The following is an 18,739-nucleotide window of genomic DNA, read 5'->3' as shown; positions in this document are numbered from 1 at the left end:
ATGGGAGAGGTCTGGAGGGTTATGGACTGGGTGCAGGTCAATGGGACTAGCGGAATAATATTTCGGTACAGATTAGAAGGGCTGAATGGCCTGTTTTTCTGTGCTGTAGTGTTCTATGGTTCTAGAGAGTGATGAATGTTTAAAATGGACTTCCAGTTGAACTCTGAAGGCAAATACCTTGGGAACTTCTCAGAATCACTTGGATGTTGCAATGAGAGGGATTCAAGTCATTCTATATGGGTGAACTAAGACAAGGAGTATGGAGGAGTATTTTAATTTGGTGATTAACAGGCATAATTAACTTACAGAGGTGAGCTCTTCATAATCACATCAACACATTCCAAGTAAGTTTTCCGTAAGCAACAACAGGATACTCACCATTGATAAAATATTCTCCAGTGATTCTGCCAATGATTTTTTAGCCTTGATTTTAAAGTGGTCCAGTCTGAAGCGGCCTGAGAGAGATTGTTGTTCATTCAGATTTGAAGGCTGTGAGCAGCTTTGTGATGTCTGGAAAAAAAAATACAAGGTCAGCAAAGACCACAAATTTTGATCCAGGGCAATCATTCCAAAGAGAACAGGATACAAAATGAATAAGTCCAACTTCTCAGCAACTTAAAATGAGGCATCCTAGAATGAACATTAGCTCATAGTGAACAGAAATAGTTTGTTCTCTTCACAGTAAATATCAAAGCACTGATTCTGAAACGAAGCCACTGTGTTGGACACACAATACTTGTATTTGTTATTTTGTATTTAGCAACAAAGCAGTTTTAAGGAGTTTGACGCCCGAGATTAGGAGGACCTTGTACCTGCTTTGCGTCTCCATTGTGGACATGCAGCTTCTGTTTCTCTTCATACAACTGCCGCAGCATTGATAGAACCAGTTCATTTTCCTCCAATTCATTTTTTGGTTTCATTTTCTATAAGCAGACATTAGTTGTGATTATTTGAAAATATTTCATCAAAATCTACAATCTTCTCAACTGTTCAAAAATGGTTATGACACCAAAGGGGTAAAAGCAACAGGTCATTCTTTCAGATCTATGTAAAGAGCAAGCGAGATGACCAGTTATTTAAAATGCTGCATTGCTTCAGACAACATTTCCTCATTCCTCTTGACTTGACATGGAGTCCATATCCCAGGCATGCACACAGATAGTGGGAAGATATCGGTAAGAAGAACTTTTGCAAGGTCAAAACAGTTGAGATTGCCCAAGTCTTGTCATGATCTATTGTATGGGCATTGTCATTATTTTACAATGGGAAGCCAGACAGGAAATTGTTGAAATAGTGAAGTTCTGGGGGCAACAAGCATGGATGAGGATTTCAGCAACGTATGGGGTAAGATGGATATTAGAGGATGGGGCCTGAATCTCCACTTGAAGTTAAATAGAAAGATGAAAGTTCCAAACAATCTGATGCAGCCTTCAACAGTGAACAGGGAGGGGATGGGGTCAGTGCTATATAATGGTGTTATTCAAGATAGTAGAGTGTTGTGAGGCTCATGAGTGTTGCTGACTCCTTTTACATTGCTTGCATTGATTTTCATTAAAGCTTTTGGAGCTAATGCCTTTTGCATCTCTTGTTGAGAAACTAGTAGCTTTGGAAATTCAAAGCCACTTTTTAAACTTACTCTCAGACTTTCATGTACTTTTTATAAATATCAAATCTCTCTCTCTCAAAGATGGAATTGAGGCAAGGCTATACCATTACCATCCATACAGTTTGAGGTCTTCACTGATGATGCATTAAATGGTACCAGAACACTGCAGCGGGTAAGCCCACCACCATTTTAAGGGAAGTTAGTTCTGGACAATAAATGCTGGCCTTGCTCACAATGCCCACATCCCATAAATGAATTTAAAGAAGTTAAAAATGTAACAGTAAAACACACATCCTTTTCTTTTGCAGTTCTCACATCAACACTGAAAAAAGTCTAAAGTTTATGTTTCACATTTGTTTATTAACTAGGACTTAAAATTACCTGAACCCCCTCGAAGATTGATCCTTGATCTTTGTTGTTGAATGTTGATAAGTGTTTCTGAATTTCCACTTTTGCTTTTGAAGGGTGGAGGCCTAGCAGAAAGTGAAAAAAATGAATCTTGATCATTAGAGTGCAATTGAATAATTTTCTAGCACTGAATTCTCTCTTATTGAGACAGTGAAAAGACTTCTATAAAACATTATACGCCTCCTTTCAACATGATTTTATCCTTTGTACCCAACTCAACTCCTACTCAGATGAATGAGCTGTTATTCCAGGCAGGGCAGTAAGGAGAAATGAGGGTTTTTTAGAAATTATTTTCTGGGATGTGGGCATCGCTGGCAAGGCCAGCACTTGTTGCCCATCCTTAATTGCCCTTGAACTTAAAGGGGTTGTTAAATGTCAATCACATTGCTGTGGGTCTGGAGTCACATGTAGGCCAGGCTGAGTAAGGACTGAAGATTTCCTTTCCTGAAGGCCATTAGTGAACCAGACTGATTTTTACAACAATCAATGTTAGTTGTCAGGGTCACCATTACTGAGACTAGCTTTATATTCCAGAGTTATCGATTGAATTTAAATTCCACCAGCTGCCATGGTGGGATTTGAACCCACATCCTCAAAGCATTAACCTGGGCCACTGGATTACTAGTCCAGTGACTTAACAGTATGATCTGAATTTTTCAGATGGCAGGGTCTCAATTCCTGCCATCCGAAAAGTAGGTGGGGAATACATCCCTGCCAACTCTGAGTGCCCTGCAGCCATTTCATGCTCAAACGAGTGTTAAGTCGCTACAGACGGGACTTCTTCCCCTCACTCAAGAGGAAGTCCTACCTGAGTGAGCTGCTGGCCAATCTGATTGGCCAGTAGATCTCCAGTCCCTACACCAACAGTGCTCCAATGGACAGAAAAGGAATTTCAGGAGGACGTTGGAGCCTAAGATCGGGGTGCGGAGACCCAGGTCAATTCAAGCGGACTCAGGGTGAAGTGAATAGGGAATGCCTGGAGAGGGGGGTAGTGGGTAAAGAGGGCAATCGGGGGAGAGGCTTGGGGTGGGGTGGTGGAGGGAGGTCCAGAGGCCATCAGACCTGAAGAGCAGGGCGCTCGGCTTCAGGAGGAGGCTTCACACCTCCCCCACAGCTCCCGCTACTTCCCGTCTGAAATGTGACCGTGTAGATTTTTGGCCTTACCCTATGCCAGCTCAATCCTCCTGCCAGCCTAGAAATTGAGGCTGGGTGGGAAACGGCCCTAAAGTAGCCAATATTGGGCCTCAACTGAGGGAAGGGCAGGCTTCCAGTCCAAGGACTTACCCACCCCAGCGAAAATCATGGGACCCCAGAGAGTATCCCATCCCTTTAATTTCACCCTCTTCCCCCCTTGCTTAAAAATCCGCCAGTGAGAGAAAGTAAAATTCTGGCCCAGTTCACCGTCTCCCTAAATTATTGGTAAGGCAACAACTGTATGTATGCCAATTATAGAGTCAAATACATTGGAGGACTTAATTTAACCCAGCTACAGAAAGAGACCACAAGGTGTATTCACGTTTCAGGTCTTTCCATGGAGATAGTGGGTGCATTGGCTATAATATTCCAAAATTCCTTAGATTTTGGAAAGGTTCCAGTGGATTGGAAAAATGCTAATATAATGCCCTTAATCAAAAAGGGGGGATGCAGAATGTAGGAAACTATAGACCAGTCAGGTTAATGTCTGTCGTTGGGAAATGGTTGGAATCCACTATTAAGGAAGTAGTAATGGGGCATTTGGAAAGTCAAAATGCAATCCATCAGAGTCAGCATGGTTTTATGTAGAGTAAATTGTTTTTGACTACTTTGCTAGAGTTCTTTGAAGATGTGACAAGCAAAGTGGATAATGGGGATCCTGTAGATGTAGTATATCAGGACTTCCAGAAGGCCTTTGATAAAGTGCCGCACAAAAGATTAATACACAAGATAAGATCACACGGAGTTAGGGGTAATATATTAGCTTGGATAGAGGATTGGCTAACCGACAGAAGGCAGAGAGTCAGGATAAATGGGTCTTTTTCTGGATGGCAAGCTGTAACTAGTGGGATGCCACAGGGTTCAGTCCTTGGGCCCCAACTATTTACAATTTATATTAATGACTTGGAATCAGGGATAGAAAGTACTATAGCTAAATTTGCAGATGACACCAAAATAGGTGGGAAAGTAAGTTGCAATGAAGAAATAAGAACTTTACAAATGGATATGGACAGGTTAGGTGAATGGGCCAAAATTTGGCAGATGGAGTTTAAAATGGATAATTGTGAGGTTATCCATTTTGGTCAGAAGAATAAAAAGGCAGCTTATTATTTAAATGGAGAGAAACTTCAGAATGCTTCAGTGCAGAGGGGTCTGGATGTCCTCGTGTATGAATCGCTGAAAGCTAGTACAGCAGGTAATAAGGAATAGAGTATAAAAATAGGGAAGTGTTGTTGCAACCGTACAAGACATTGGTGAGACCGCATCTGGAGTATTATGCACAGTTTTGGTCCCCTTACTTGAGGAAGGATGTAGTTGCATTGGAGGCGGTTCAGTAGATTGATTCCAGAGATGCAGGGCTTATCTTATGAGGAGAGATTGAGCAGTTTAGGTCTATACTCGTTAGAGTTTAGAAAGATGAGAGGAGATCTAATTGAGGTATATAAGATGCTAAAGGGGATAGACAAAGTAGACGTGGAGCAGATGTTTCCCCTTGTGGGGCATTCTAGAATGAGAGGCCATAGTTTTAGGCTAAAGGATGGTAGATTTAAATCAGAGATGAGGAGGAATTACTTTTCTCAAAGGGTCGTGAGTCTGTGGAATTCACTACCTCAGAGTGCAGTGGATGCCGGGAGGCTGAATAAATTTGAGGAGATAGACAGATTTTTAATTAGTAACGGGTTGAAAGGTTATGGGGAGAGGGTGGGAAATTGGTATTGAGGCCGAATAAGATCAGCCATGATCGTAATGAATGGCAGGGCAGGCTCAAGGGGCTGATTTGCCGACTCCTGCTCCTAGTTTTTAATGTTCTTATGTTTTCAGTTTTTACTATGTGCATTAAAATAAATATCAAAATGGCAGAAATAGTCATTAATTATATTAGTTATTGATCCTGTGATAGGCCCAGACCAGAGCCTATTCTTCACAAAACATGATTCTCAACCTTCAACAACCAGATCTGTCCATAACCAAGAGTTAGTTTACATGATTGAGCAGTGCTGGCTGGGAAAACATAAAAACATGGAAAATAGAAGCGGGAGTAGGTCATTCGGCCCTTTGAGTTTGCTCCACCATTCAACTGGCTGATCCTCTACCTCAACGCAATTCCTTAAAGAAAGGAAAGTTTAATTATCGCTTGTGGCTCCAATTGAAAGAAAGCCTTTGAAGACTGATCCCATGGCGTTGGCCCACGATAGGATTCACCTCTTTACAGCTTGACCCTGCCATCTATTTTAATCATTGGGCTGCCTCTGGCTGTGCAATTTTCTGCCAGCTTTAGGTGGGAACTGGGGTGTGCGGGTTTTAATGAGGTCTGGGATTTCAAATAGCCTAGACCTCATTCCTGAAGAGGCGGGCAAACTTTCTACTCACCTCCGGACCTACCCAAAGTTATTATTAGGATCAATATCTTGTTAAAAATATAAAAAACGGCTGTCTGGCAATGTTTGGTGAAGCCCAGAAGACCTGACTTAACTAAGAACCACGAAAGCAAAACATTGAGAAAGCAATTGTTATTTTTGGGCCGAGAAGTGCTTTGTCCCACCCTTATCAAATGGAAATGGTACAGAGCGTGTGACACATGGATACAACATATATGTGATGGGGCCATTGCACAGCAGCAGTTGCACAGGGGAAAAAAAAACCAGGAAATCAAAAATGAAGAAGGTTTTTAAATACACTACCCTCTATCTTTTCACACAACTTGTGGAGGCAATTCATTGGACATCCCTCACACAGCTGAGCTTGGATCTTCATGTTTTGATGGACAGCAGCTGCAGTGAATGCTTGCTTCAATGTCAACATAATTTCATCGACCTGTGGGATAAAGAATGGTAGCTGCTTTCAGTGGAAAAATGGAAATTCAGATCCACATTGTTTCATTAATTGGGTAGAATGAGGATAATGTAAAAATAGCTTAATCCTTCTGGAGCCTCTTAGGTCATAAAGTATTTATTATGGAAAGCCATCAGAAACATTTTATTAGAGTAGTAATTAAAACTGGTGATCAACAGATGCCAATTCAAAAATTCTGGCCACCAGTAGTGAGGAATGCAATACATTTATCCCCCTTTCCTATATTTCATGCATCAAACTGACTAACTTACTCTACGTAAATACAGAGGTCACAGTGGTTTACACACTTCAGGCTGCATTTTCCTCCACTATCACAACCGGAAAGTGGCCCATATAGCAGTGGAAAGTAAAAGGAAATCAGTGAGACCTACTGCCCAACTCCTGCCTCTTCCGCCACTGCAGTTGGTTTCCATCCTTTCCCTGCCACAGACATCGTGACTCCCCAAACGCATTCAAGGAGAGGGGGTTCAGCCCCCCAGCCGAGAACATGGCTGATTTCCCCACCTTCTGAGAATAATGCTGTTACCCATTGTGAAAAACAAGACAAGTAGAGCACTGTTACAAAGCGAAATACTGGAAACCTCAATCACCCCCTAACAATCTGTCCCTTCCTTCCGTACATCTCTATGAAAGTGCGGAATATCCAACACGTGACCATCTTCACGTCCAAGGCCCCCAAATACTCTTTTGCAGGTGAAAGGGTGACTTTCACATACTACTTTCAATTTAATATATTGTATTCGCTGCTCACAATGTGGCTGCTCTTCACTGGGAAGACCAAATGCAGATTGGCAGGTTTTGTGGAACACCTCCGTCCAGTCCACAAGCATGTCCCCAAGCTTCCAGTAATTTTGGCCATAACTTCTGGTCTCTGGGCGGTCATACCCAGAAGATGCGGTGGGGGAACTCCACAGCAACCGCACCCCCCCACCCCAACCCCATCCCCTCATTCCAACCGCATTACTCCCCTAACCCCATCCCCATCCACCCCCCACCCCAATCCCATCCCCCCCAACCCATCACCCCCCACTCCAAACTCCCCAACCCCATCACCCCCAAACCTCCCAACCCCAACACCCCCACAACCCCAACCCCCCGCAACCCCATCACCCACCAACCCCAACCCCCCAACTTCCCCCAAACCCCCTCAACCCCATCACCCCCCCCAAACCCCAATCCCCTCAACCCTCCCAAACCCATCACCCCCCCAACCCCATCACCCCCCCAAACCCATCACCCCCCCAAACCAACTCATCACCCCCTCAACACAACCCCCCCAACCCCATTAACCACCCAAACCCCAACCCCCCCAACCCCAACCCCCCCAAGCCCTCAACCCCACCCAACCCCATCACGCCCCCAACACCCCCAACCCCATCACCCCCCCAAACCCCAAACCCCATCACCCTCATTAAACCCATCACCCCCAACCCCCCCAACTCCAAACCCCTCAACCCCCCCAACCCCAACCCCTCAACCCCAACCAACACCATCACCCCATCCAACCCCAAACAACCCCATCACTTCGCAACCCAAACCCCCACAAACCCATCACCCCACCAACCCCAACCCCCCAGACCCCATCACCCCCCCAACCCCAACCCAACTCTTCCCAAACCCCAACCCCCCCAACCCCAACCAAACACATAACTCCCCCAACCCCATCACCCACCCAAACCCCATCACCCCCTCCAACCCCATCACCCCCCCCCAGCCACCCCCTCCAACCCCCCAGCCACCCCTCCAACCCCATCAACCCCCCAACCAGACCCCCAACCCCCCAACCAGACCCCCAACCAGACCCCCAACCCCCCAACCAGACCCCCAACCCCCCCAGACCCCCCCCAACCAGACCCCAACCCCCAACCAGACCCCCAACCCCATCACCCCCCCAACCCCATCACCCCACCCCATCACCCCACCCATCACCCCCCCCAGCCACCCCCTCCAACCCCATCAACCCCCCAACCAGACCCCCAACCCCCCAACCAGACCCCCAACCCCATCACCCCCCCCAACCCCATCACCCCCCCCAACCCCATCACCCTCCCCAACCCCATCACCCTCCCCAACCCCATCACCCTCCCCAACCACCCCCCAACCCCATCACCCTCCCCAACCACCCCCCAACCCATCACCCCCCCAGCCACCCCCTCACCCCCCAACCCATCACCCCCCAGCCACCCCCCTCAACCCCCAACCCCATCACCCCCCCAGCCACCCCCTCCAACCCCATCACCCCCCCCAGCCACCCCCTCCAACCCCATCACCTGCCCCCAGCCACCCCCTCCAACCCCATCACTCCCCCAGCCACCCCCTCCGACCCCATCACCCCCCAATCACTCCCCCAACCCCATCACCCCCCCAACCCCATCACCCCCCCAAACCCCATCAACCCCCCAAACCCCATCAACCGCCAACTCCAAACACCCCAACCTCATCCCCCCACCCCCCACCTCAACCCCAACCCCCCAAGCTCCAGAAGTCCCCACGCAAAGAATGCACACAAATTGCCCAGGAAGTTCAAACTTCCGATGAGTAATTAAGCTGCACTGCGATACTCTTATTTAAATTGGAGACTTTGGATAGTTCTGACTGTCCTACCAGAATAGCTACCCAGAAAATATTAGTAGAATTAGAACCACTTCTAACTCCTAGGTAATTATAGTACTGAGCAGTGACTACTATTCTGACCCTCCAATAACCCTCCCAAATCTCCAACGACCCTCCTGCTCCCACACACTCCCCAACCACCCTCCCGAGCCCCTGACTACACCCTGGCACCCACTACCCTCCTAACCCCCACTGACCAATCCTAATCACTAACTGACCACCTGATCTCCCCCTACCACCCCCTGCAACTGACCACCCGAACCCCTGACACAACCTACCCCCACAATGACCACCCGTTCCCCCTGACTAACTAGCAGACACCTCCCCACTGATCATCAACACCATCACCCCGTCTCTTGTAGTGCTCCAATGAAGCTTAATATATGCTCGAGGAGCAGCACCTCATTTATCAATTCGGCACTTTACAGCCTTCTGGATACATCATGGAGTTCAATAATTTCAGCTTATAATCTCGGGCCCCACTTGGTTTCCTTTTCTTTGTATGTTTCAGTCTGACTCTCAGTTTTGCTTTCGTATGGCAACTGTTCATCATTCTGCATTTCACACCTCCCTCAGACATATCTTTTGCTCCTTTACTTTACTCATTACCACTCCCATTGGCCTTGCGCCCTTTTGTCATTTAATCTCTTCTCTCTTATACCCCATCACAGGCCTTCCCTTTTGCTCTTTTTCATCATCTTGGGAAAGACACAAGTTTTCCAAAACGATATTGTTTTGCTTCATTCGGTGCTTAGAAAATCTCGGATCAGTAAAGGTGACCAGGGTTCGAGATTGCACTGCAGCAGTGGGCAAGCTCACCAACAGCAACAAACCCAGCACAGGTCAACAGGGCAGAATCACTGTTCTGAGTCGCTGTTGCGCTGCAGACTCAGTTCGTATGCTGAACTGTTGGGTTCTGCAAACGGTGTTAGTGTGGAGCAGGCAGCTCTGGCAGTTTGTGCCATAAGTATGGACACGAGATGAAGACAGTTAAATGTCAACATTTGAAACACATCTGTTTGAGTCAATCTGTCTGTGAGATAGACAGACGGAGCTTTCTGTATCCAAACTGAGATTTGTCTACCAGTTAAAGGCACTGGTTAAATTATTCATATACTGGATTGGGAGGGCAATCCGAGGACTTTTATAAAGTTTACTGTCACATCATATGCAGCTGTTGCCAGGTTTGATGCACTATTAACTCAGTCAGTGCAGTGGGAAGCATTGCTTTATTTGTTTTCTTCTGATCTTGGGACATTGAACATAACTAGTGTTGGAAGCCAGAATTAAACATTTTAAAAGTCCCCAAGGTGGTTGTTGCAGGGCGTGAAAAGAGAAACCAAAAAGAAATAAATATCAAAAAATTGAATCTGGGGAATGCGCGGTCAAGAGGAGTGGGGTGAGATAGCGGGGTGGATGACAATTTGGGCCAATGAAGAAGCTCACTGGCTCCTGCCATACCACCAGTTTTGTGTGAAATCACATCCACCAATGTCTCCTGGAATATGTCCAGCCCAAGTTGGCAACCCAACCAGAAGGTGGCAGTGCAGGCAGACGGCAAAGAGTTGGTAGTCAATATTGATGTATTCAAAAGCAAATTTGATCAATTTCTTTCAGAAAATAGCATCTCGTGATGCAGTTTCTGAATAATCTGAGACACAATATTTAGTAAACAGAACAATGCTTTGGCTATAGATCCAAAATCACTTTTTTTTGACAATTTTCAAAAAATGTTGGATCTGTGGTTCCAAGACTTTCCAAAACTGCGATTTTCCTTACATCATGCCTGCAGACCAACTGATACAGATTGATTACAATGAATTGCCAACAACTCCTAATACCGTTGATATCATTGTATTATATAACTATCAGGATGGTGGAAGGCAAATTAAATGTACTTTGGTCTTTTAAAAAAAAAATCAAGCATCCCCCATAATCCTTTAACAGCCACTTCAGTAAGAAGAGTATTGCCTCATTTCCCTGAGGCTCCAGCAACAAAGTCCCAGCCAACTTGTTCTAACCTCCCATTAAATACAGCTTTTTATAACTGAGTGTGCTGGAGCTAGAGAGTGAACGAAGCAGAGCCCATAGCTACAATCCTTAAGTACAGTGGACATCAATGGATTTGGTTGCAGTGTGGAGAATGCACAGTAATAGAACATATACCAAGTTAGTATGTACAATTTGAAAAAAGACCAGAATCCTTCCAGCATTGAAGACAGCAACATACGCAGGAGAGAGCCAGAGAGTGAACCTGGTTGGAGAACGCACAGGAGACAGTGAGGATATACAGAGTTAGCAGGGCTTGGTGCCTACATTTACCCGGGATAGAGGCCGAGAGCGAACCTGATTGTAGAACGCACAGGAGACAGTGACTTCAGCTTCAGCTTTAGAACGCCGGGTTTGAAGATTTTTAAAAAATGTAGACTGACATCACAGGAAAACCATAAGTTCATGGGTTGGTGAGAAACTGTTGTAAATTAGAAAAGCATATTATCTTTAAAGAAGTAGGTACTTATTTTAAAGTAAGAAACACTTGGAATAGGGTAGTAAAATTAAGTCAGGGCCAGTAAAGTAATATGAGGAAACCAAAGTACATTAAAGTTACTGTAAGGGAAGTAAAGTTAACTCATGGTAGGGCATGGTCATGTGGATTGTGTGTCCTGTAAGATTTGAGAAGTCATGTACACTGCTGGTGTCCCACATGACCACACGTGCAGTAAGTGCTGCATAGCTGCATAAACTTGGGCTCGGGGTTTCAGAACTCGAGCAGCAGCTGGAGTCACTACGGTGCATCCACAAGGCTAAAAGCTACGTGGATAGCACATTCAAGAGAGGTGGTCACACCGCAGGCTAGGAGCATACAGACAGAAAGGGAATGGGTGAACACCAGGCAGCCCAAGAGAACCAGGAAGGTAGTGCAGAAGTCCCCTGGGGTCCCGCTCGCTAATCGGTTTTCCGTTTTGGATACTGCTGAGGGCAGTTGATTCCTCAGAGGAGTGGAGTCAGAGCCAAATTTGTGGCACCACAGGTGGCTCGGCTATACAGGAGGGGAGGAAGAAGAGTGAAAGAGCAATAGTGATAGGGGATTCATTAGTTAGGGGAACAGACAGAAGACGTGGTTCGGGCACAGTCAAGGTATATTCCCTCAAAAGGGAAAGGTAGGGCAAACACATCCAGAGCACCCTGGATGAAAAAGGAGATACAAATTAAGATAAAGAAGAAAAAAGTTGCTTATGACAGGTGTCAGGTAGAAAGTACAACTGAGAACCAAGCAGAATACAGAAGGTTCAGAGGGAAGGTGAAAAAGCAAATAAGAGAAGTGAAGAGGGATTAGGAGAAACAACTGGCAGCCAACATAAAGGGGAATCCCAAAGTCTTACTATTTATGTGCCAACAGAAGAGGGTGGTAAAAGGAGGAGTAGGGCCGATAATGGACTAAAAAGGAGATTTAGACATGGAGGCAGGGGACATGGCTGAGGTGTTAAGTGATTATTTTGCATCTGTCTTTACCAAGGAAGCAGATGCTACCGAGGTCACGGTGACAGAGGAGGAAACTCTATCACTAGAAGGTTTCAAAATTGATAAGGAGGAAGTGTTAGATAAACTGTGGTACTTAAGGTTGACAAGACACTGGGACCAGATGAGATACAATCAAGGGTTTTGGAGGAAGTAAGAGTGGAAATTGCAGGGGCATTGGCCATAATCTTTCAGTCTTTCCTAGACTCAGGGGACTGAAGAATTGCAAACAGTACGCCCTTGTTCAAAAACAAGGTTGTGAGGATAAGCCCAGCAACTACAGATCAGTCAGTTTAACTTCAGTGGTGGGGAAGCTTCTAGAGACAATTATTCAGGATAGAATTAGTAATCACATGGAAAAATATGGGTTGATAAGGAAGAGCCAGCATGGATTTCTAAAGGGGAAACAGAGTTTAATTAACTTGCTGGAGTTTTCTGAAGAGGTAACAGAGAGGGTTGATGAGAGTAATGCTGTTCATGTGGTGTACATGGACTTTCAAAAGGCATTCGATACAATACCACACAACAGACTTGTGGGATAAGTTATTGCTCATGGAATAAAAGGAGCATGCGGCAACACAGATACAAAATTGGCTGAGTAATAGGAAACAGAGGGCAAAGGTCAATGGACATTTATCAGGCGGGAGGAAAATTTGTAGTGGAGCTCCCCAGGGGTCACTATGAGATCCTTGCTTTTCCTGATAAATATTAATCATCTAGATCTTGGTGTGCAGGGGACAGTTTCAAAGTTTGCTGATGATACAAAACCTGGAAGCATTTTAAATTGTGAGACTGACAGTTTAGAAATTCAAAAGGACATAGACAACTTGGTACTGTGGGCAGATGGAGTTCAACGAGGAGAAGTGAGATGATTCATTTTTGTAGGAAGAACATGGAGAGACAATATAAAATAAGGGGTACAATTCTTAAGGGGGTGCTGGAGCAGAGGGACCTGGGTGTATATGTGCATAGATCATTAAAGGTGGCAGAACAGATGGAGTGAGCAGTTAATAAAGCATACAGTATCGTTGGCTTTATTAATAGGGGCATAGAGTACAAGAGCAAGGAGGTTATGCTGAGCTTATATGAGACACTCGGCTGGAGTACAGTGTACAATTCTGGGTGCCACACTATAGGAAGGATGTGATCGCATTGGAGAGAGTGCAGAAGAGGTTTACAAGAATGGTTCCAGGGATGAGAAACTTGAGTTTTGAAGATAGATTGGAGAGGTTGGGACTGTTCTCCTTGGAGAGGAGAAGGCTAAGAGGAGATTTGACAGGTGTTCAAAATCATGAGGGGGCTGGATAGAGTAGATAGGGAGAAACTGTTCCCGCTCATAAAAGGATCAAGAATGAGAGGGCACAGATTTAAAGGTGATTTGCAAAAGAAGCAAATGTGATGTGAGAAAAAAACTTATTCACACAGCAAGTGGTTCAGGTCTGGAACGCACTGCCTGGAAGTGTGGTGGAGGCAGTTCAATCGAGGCATTCAAGAGAGCATTAGATGCTTATTTGAATGGAAGCAATGTGCAAGGGTACGGGGAAAAGGCAGGAAAATGGCACTATGTCATCACGTTCATTTGGAGGGCCGGTGTAAACATGATGGGCTGAACGGCCACCTTCCGCACTCTAACAATTCTGTGATTCTGTGAATAAATACGAGCATGGGACAGGACAAAAATCCCAAAAATGCTTTTCAAGAACCGAAAAGGTGGATTTCCCATTTAATAGAATCTGGGTAATATCCTAACTTCAATTTTAACAATCTTCAAAACTTTACACATGAGCAATATTATTGGGCTTTGAAGAAAACTATTTTGTGCTGAAGGTGTGAATGGTGATTAGAGAATGAAACATGCTTTCACCTCAAGCATCTAGCTGGTGCCAATCACTCCCAGCCCAGGCGTAGAGTGAAGCTGGCTAACTCTGTTAAGTAGTGTAACTCAGAAAATGAACCCACACTGACCCCTGAAACAACATTTAAAATATTCAAAAATGGATTAGTGGAATGTAACCTACATATTAGATACTTTTATTGATTGCACCCTTAAGGCCTGGGCAAATACAGTCTTTGTAATTTCACATCAGGAGTTTGGTATTCACTCACCAAGGCTTCATTTGTACACTGAAACACATAGCAGACAAAATGGCAGCTTCCACTGTCTGGACTCTCCCTGCAGATGAATCCAAAGTGATCCACATACTTAATTCCCTATTTATGGAAGAGGAGAACATTAGTTCATCATTTATTAACTTATTTTGCAACACAATTAAAAATTGATCCATTAAGTATACAGCTTGCACCTTTGCACAAGTTGTTACAACGTGCAAGAACTATTGAGTAACTGAAATTTTACTCACTGACCACGAGCAGGAATATTAAGGGATGCAGGGAATGAGTCAAATGGAATTGGATTAGATTGTTCACATGGGGGGAAAAAAAAATAACTGGCACACAGTCAATGAGTCAGTTGGCTTACTTCTGTGGGGAATCATTCTTGGACAGAGCTTAGATTTGATGTCTTCATGAACCCATCCAGATTGATCTGTTCAGGGTTTATGGTTCATGAAAAATTAACAGTTGCTGAAATAACTTAAGTAATTGCTGTAAAATGAAGTATGCAAGTAATACCTACATATTTTCGTTAACTGAGAAAACCAGAGGGGATAACTTACATGAGTGACAGTGACCTCATGGTACTGAACCCAACTTTACCAAATACTGGAATTGGATATTTGGTTATTGTCTGTAAGTTACATACAGCACCCATATATACCCACAAATTTCACCTCTCCATACCTATGCTGGACAGGTTGTATCCAAAGGACAGTCGAATACACATATCTGAGCTGTGGATCCAGCCATTCTGGACAGCAGTCAGGGACACCACAATGGAGGATCTAACTCTGTCTCCTGCCCCTGCCCTCGAGAGTGAAGACTCACCTGCAATGTGCAGACTAGCACAGCTCTTGCTATTAACTGCAAGAAGCTGCATCTCCCACAGTCGCAGAATGCAGGCCTTCACACAATGAACAGTTACACACGAGCAAGGAGCAGGAGGTGGCCATTCAGCCCCTTGAGCTTATTCCACCATTTAATAACCTCAAATCTGCATCCCACCTACCCTGATAACCAACCATGCCCTTGCTTACCAAGAATCTATTCACCTCTGCCTTATAAATATTCAAAGACTCTGCTTCCACTACCTTTTCAGGAAAACAGTGCCAAAGACTCACAGCCCTCAGAGAAAAGATTTTGCCTCATCTCCTTTTTAAATGGGTGACCCCTTATTTTTAAACAATGAGCCCTAGTTTTACAAGAGGAAACACCTTTCCACATCCGCCCTGTCATGACCCCTCAGGATCTTCCATATTTCAATCAAATCACCTCTTACTCTTCTAAACTCCAGTGGATACAAGCTTAGTCTGTCCAACCTTTCCTCATAAGACAACCTGCCCATTCGAGCTATTAGTCAGGTAAACCTTCTCTGCACTGCTTTCAACGCATTTATATCCTTCCTTAAATAAGGTGACCAATACTGTATACAATACTCCAGGTGTGGTCTCACTAATTCTCTGTATAATTGAAGGACAACCTCCCTACTTTTGTATTCAATTCCCCTCGCAATAAATGATAAAATTCTGTTAGTTTTCCTAATTTCTTGCTGAACCTGCATACTAGCCTTTTGCCATTCATGCACAAAGACACCCTCTGCATCTCGGAGCTCTGCAATCTCTCACCATTTAAATAGTAAGCTTCATTTTTATTCTTCCTGCCAAAATGGACAATTGCACATTTTTCCACACTATACTCCATTTGCCAGATTTTTTCCCACTCACTTAACCTATCTATATCTTTTTGTAGTCTCCTCATGTCCGCTTCACAACTTACTTTCCTACCTATCTCTGTGTCATCAGCAAATTTGGCAACCATCCCATCCACCCCTTCAGCCAAGTCATTTATGTAAATTGTAAACAGCTGAGGTCCCAGCACTGATCCCTAAGGCATACCACTCGTTACAACTTGCCAACTTGAAAAAGGCCCACTTATGCCTCCTCTGCTTCTTGTTAGCCAGCCAATCTTCTATCCAATGCCAACATGTTACCCCCTAAACCATGAGCTTTTATTTTCTGCAATAACCTTTGATGTGGCACATTATCAAATGCCTTCTGGAAACCCAAGTACAGTACATCCACCAGTTCCCCTTTATCCACAGCATGTTAATTCCTCAAATAACTCAAATATGTTGGTCAAACATGATTTCCCTTTCACAAAACCAAGCTGACTCTGCCTGATTACCTTGAACCTATCTAAGTGCCTTGCTACAGTTTCATTAATAATAGCTTCTAACATTTTCCTTATGACAGATGTTATGCTAACTGGCCTATAGTTTCCCACTTTCTGTTTCCCTTTTTGAATAATGGGCCAGAATTTTACATCCTGCAGGAAGGCGCAGGCTTTACATTTTTGATGAAACTTCATCCAAGGGTGGGATGAAATCTCCATTAGGATTTAAAATAAAAAGAAATATCTGGGGACTGTTTGTTTTTATGAGGTAAGCTCTCGGGTGCTTGATTGTGCTGCATGGACATTTTTTTGCAGCATTTCTGAGCTTTCTTTTATTATTTGGAAGTTTGCAGCTCCCTGATAAATTTGTCTACCTTTTGGGAACTCGGTGGAAGCACTCACCAGCACTGCAGTGACTTTGCGCCCGCCCTCGTCCTGCCCCCACCGGCAGTGCTGAGCCTTTCTCTGGGTGTGATTCACACTGACTGGCCATTAATAGCCAGTGTGAAATTGTGGTCGGTGGCTGATCATAGGCGGAAACGCATTTCGTGTCCCTTTCCGGGCCCGCCAATCATGTGTGCCCAACGAATGTAAGATTCAGGCCATGGAGTTACATTTGCTATCTTGCAATTTAATGGGACCTTCTAGGGAATTTTGCAAAGTTGAAACCAATGCATCAACTATCTCACTAGCCACTTCTTTGAAGACCCTAGGATGAAGTCCATCAGGACTCGGGCAGTTGTCAGCCTACAGCTCCAACAATTTACTCAGTACCATTTCTCTGGTGATTGTAATTTTCCCTGAGTTCTTCCCTCTCTTCCATTTCCTGATCTGTAGCTGCTTCTGGGATGCTGCTTGTATCCTCTATAGTGAAGACTGATGCAAAATATTTATTCAATTCATCTGCCATTTCCTTGTTTTCCATTATCAGTTCTCCAGACTCACTTTCTATAGGCTCACTTTGTTAACTCATTTCTTTCTAAAAATATTTATAGAAACTCTTACTATCTAGTTTTATATTTCTGACTAGCTTTCTATCGTTCTCTAATTTTATCTTCCTTATGAATCTTTCAGTCATCCTTTGCTGTTCCTTATATTCTGGCCAATCTTCTGGCCTTCCACCTACCTTTGCAAAATTATAAACTTTTTCTTTAAGTTTGATACTATCTTTAACCTTCCTAGTTAACTCCAGATCGTGTGCCCATCTCTTGGACTTTTTCTTACACATTGGAATGCATCTATTCTGTATATTCTGAAATATCCCCTCAAATGTTTGCCACTGCATCTCTATTGACCTATCCCAAACCTAATTTTCCAATTCACTTTAGCCAGCTCTGCTTTCAAGTCCTCATTATTGCCCTTATTTAAGTTTAAAAACATAGTCTCAGACCCACTCCTGTCTCCCTCATGCTTGAATTTTATATACAGTTTATTATGATTGCTGCTACCTAGGGGCAACTTCACTATGAAGTCTTTAATTAATCCTATCTCGTTACACAATACCAGGCCTAGTCTGGCCTGCTCTCTGGCTCACTCCAGAACATGTTGTTCAAAGAAACTATCCCGGAAACAATCCATGAACTCTCTTATTTAAGCTACCTTTGCCCATCTTATTTTTCCAGTGTATATGTAGATTAAAATCTCCCATGATTATTGCTGTGTCTTTCTGACAAGCTCCTATTATTTCTACCTTTATGCTCCATCCTATCATATGGTTACTATTAGGGGGCCTGCAGCTGCAAGGGAAATATCCTAATCCCTCTCAGTCACACCAGTGAACTTCCCACCAATCCCCAATTCCCGAATCCCTTCTCAAAAGGAGCATCCAGACCAACAATGGTGGTCCATTCATCGACTCAGGCAATGATCCTACCAGAATGCTAAATCTGTGAGTGAGAGGCTGCTCGTAACTATAAATGACAACCGAGTTCTGAAAATTCAACATGAAGACAACCAAATCAATAGATTTCAAATGACTGGGTGGTTTAAGCTCTTTGTGCTTACAATATCAATCAAGGTTTAAAGCATTCAACTTTTTGTGTCTATTTGACTACTTTGCCTCTGTAAGCAAGATATAAAAGGTGCTGGAATTACAACGCTGGAGTTCAGGTGAACTTACTTCTGGTACTTCTTTTGTTGTAGTCATACAAACACTAGAGAATGGGAAGCCTTTTGGTATCAGGTTGAACAATGCAAAACACATTACAGATTAGCAACTCATAAATCCAAGATTCAAAATAGCAAAAGCAAAATATGCTG

General features: G+C 44.1%; 1 protein-coding gene across 4 annotated transcripts in view; it reads right to left on the bottom strand.

The window, feature by feature from the left end:
- tbc1d1 (TBC1 (tre-2/USP6, BUB2, cdc16) domain family, member 1) overlaps positions 1-18,739 on the bottom strand; it is a 263,634-nt gene that overhangs the window by 131,565 nt on the left and 113,330 nt on the right. For all 4 annotated transcript variants that reach the window (XM_041184498.1, XM_041184507.1, XM_041184517.1 and 1 more), the window contains exons 4-8: positions 14,300-14,404; positions 5,890-6,022; positions 1,988-2,079; positions 813-923; positions 379-510 (exon numbers count right to left, since the gene is read on the bottom strand). In XM_041184498.1, coding sequence (XP_041040432.1) covers positions 379-510; positions 813-923; positions 1,988-2,079; positions 5,890-6,022; positions 14,300-14,404 — 573 coding nt within the window. The remainder of the gene's footprint in view (positions 1-378; positions 511-812; positions 924-1,987; positions 2,080-5,889; positions 6,023-14,299; positions 14,405-18,739) is intronic.

Source organism: Carcharodon carcharias, chromosome 1 (genome assembly GCF_017639515.1).
Source record: "Carcharodon carcharias isolate sCarCar2 chromosome 1, sCarCar2.pri, whole genome shotgun sequence".
NCBI classification, from domain to species: Eukaryota; Metazoa; Chordata; class Chondrichthyes; order Lamniformes; family Lamnidae; genus Carcharodon; species Carcharodon carcharias.
Note: the sequence above shows the minus strand (reverse complement) of the source record. Positions and strands in the feature narration are given on the sequence as shown.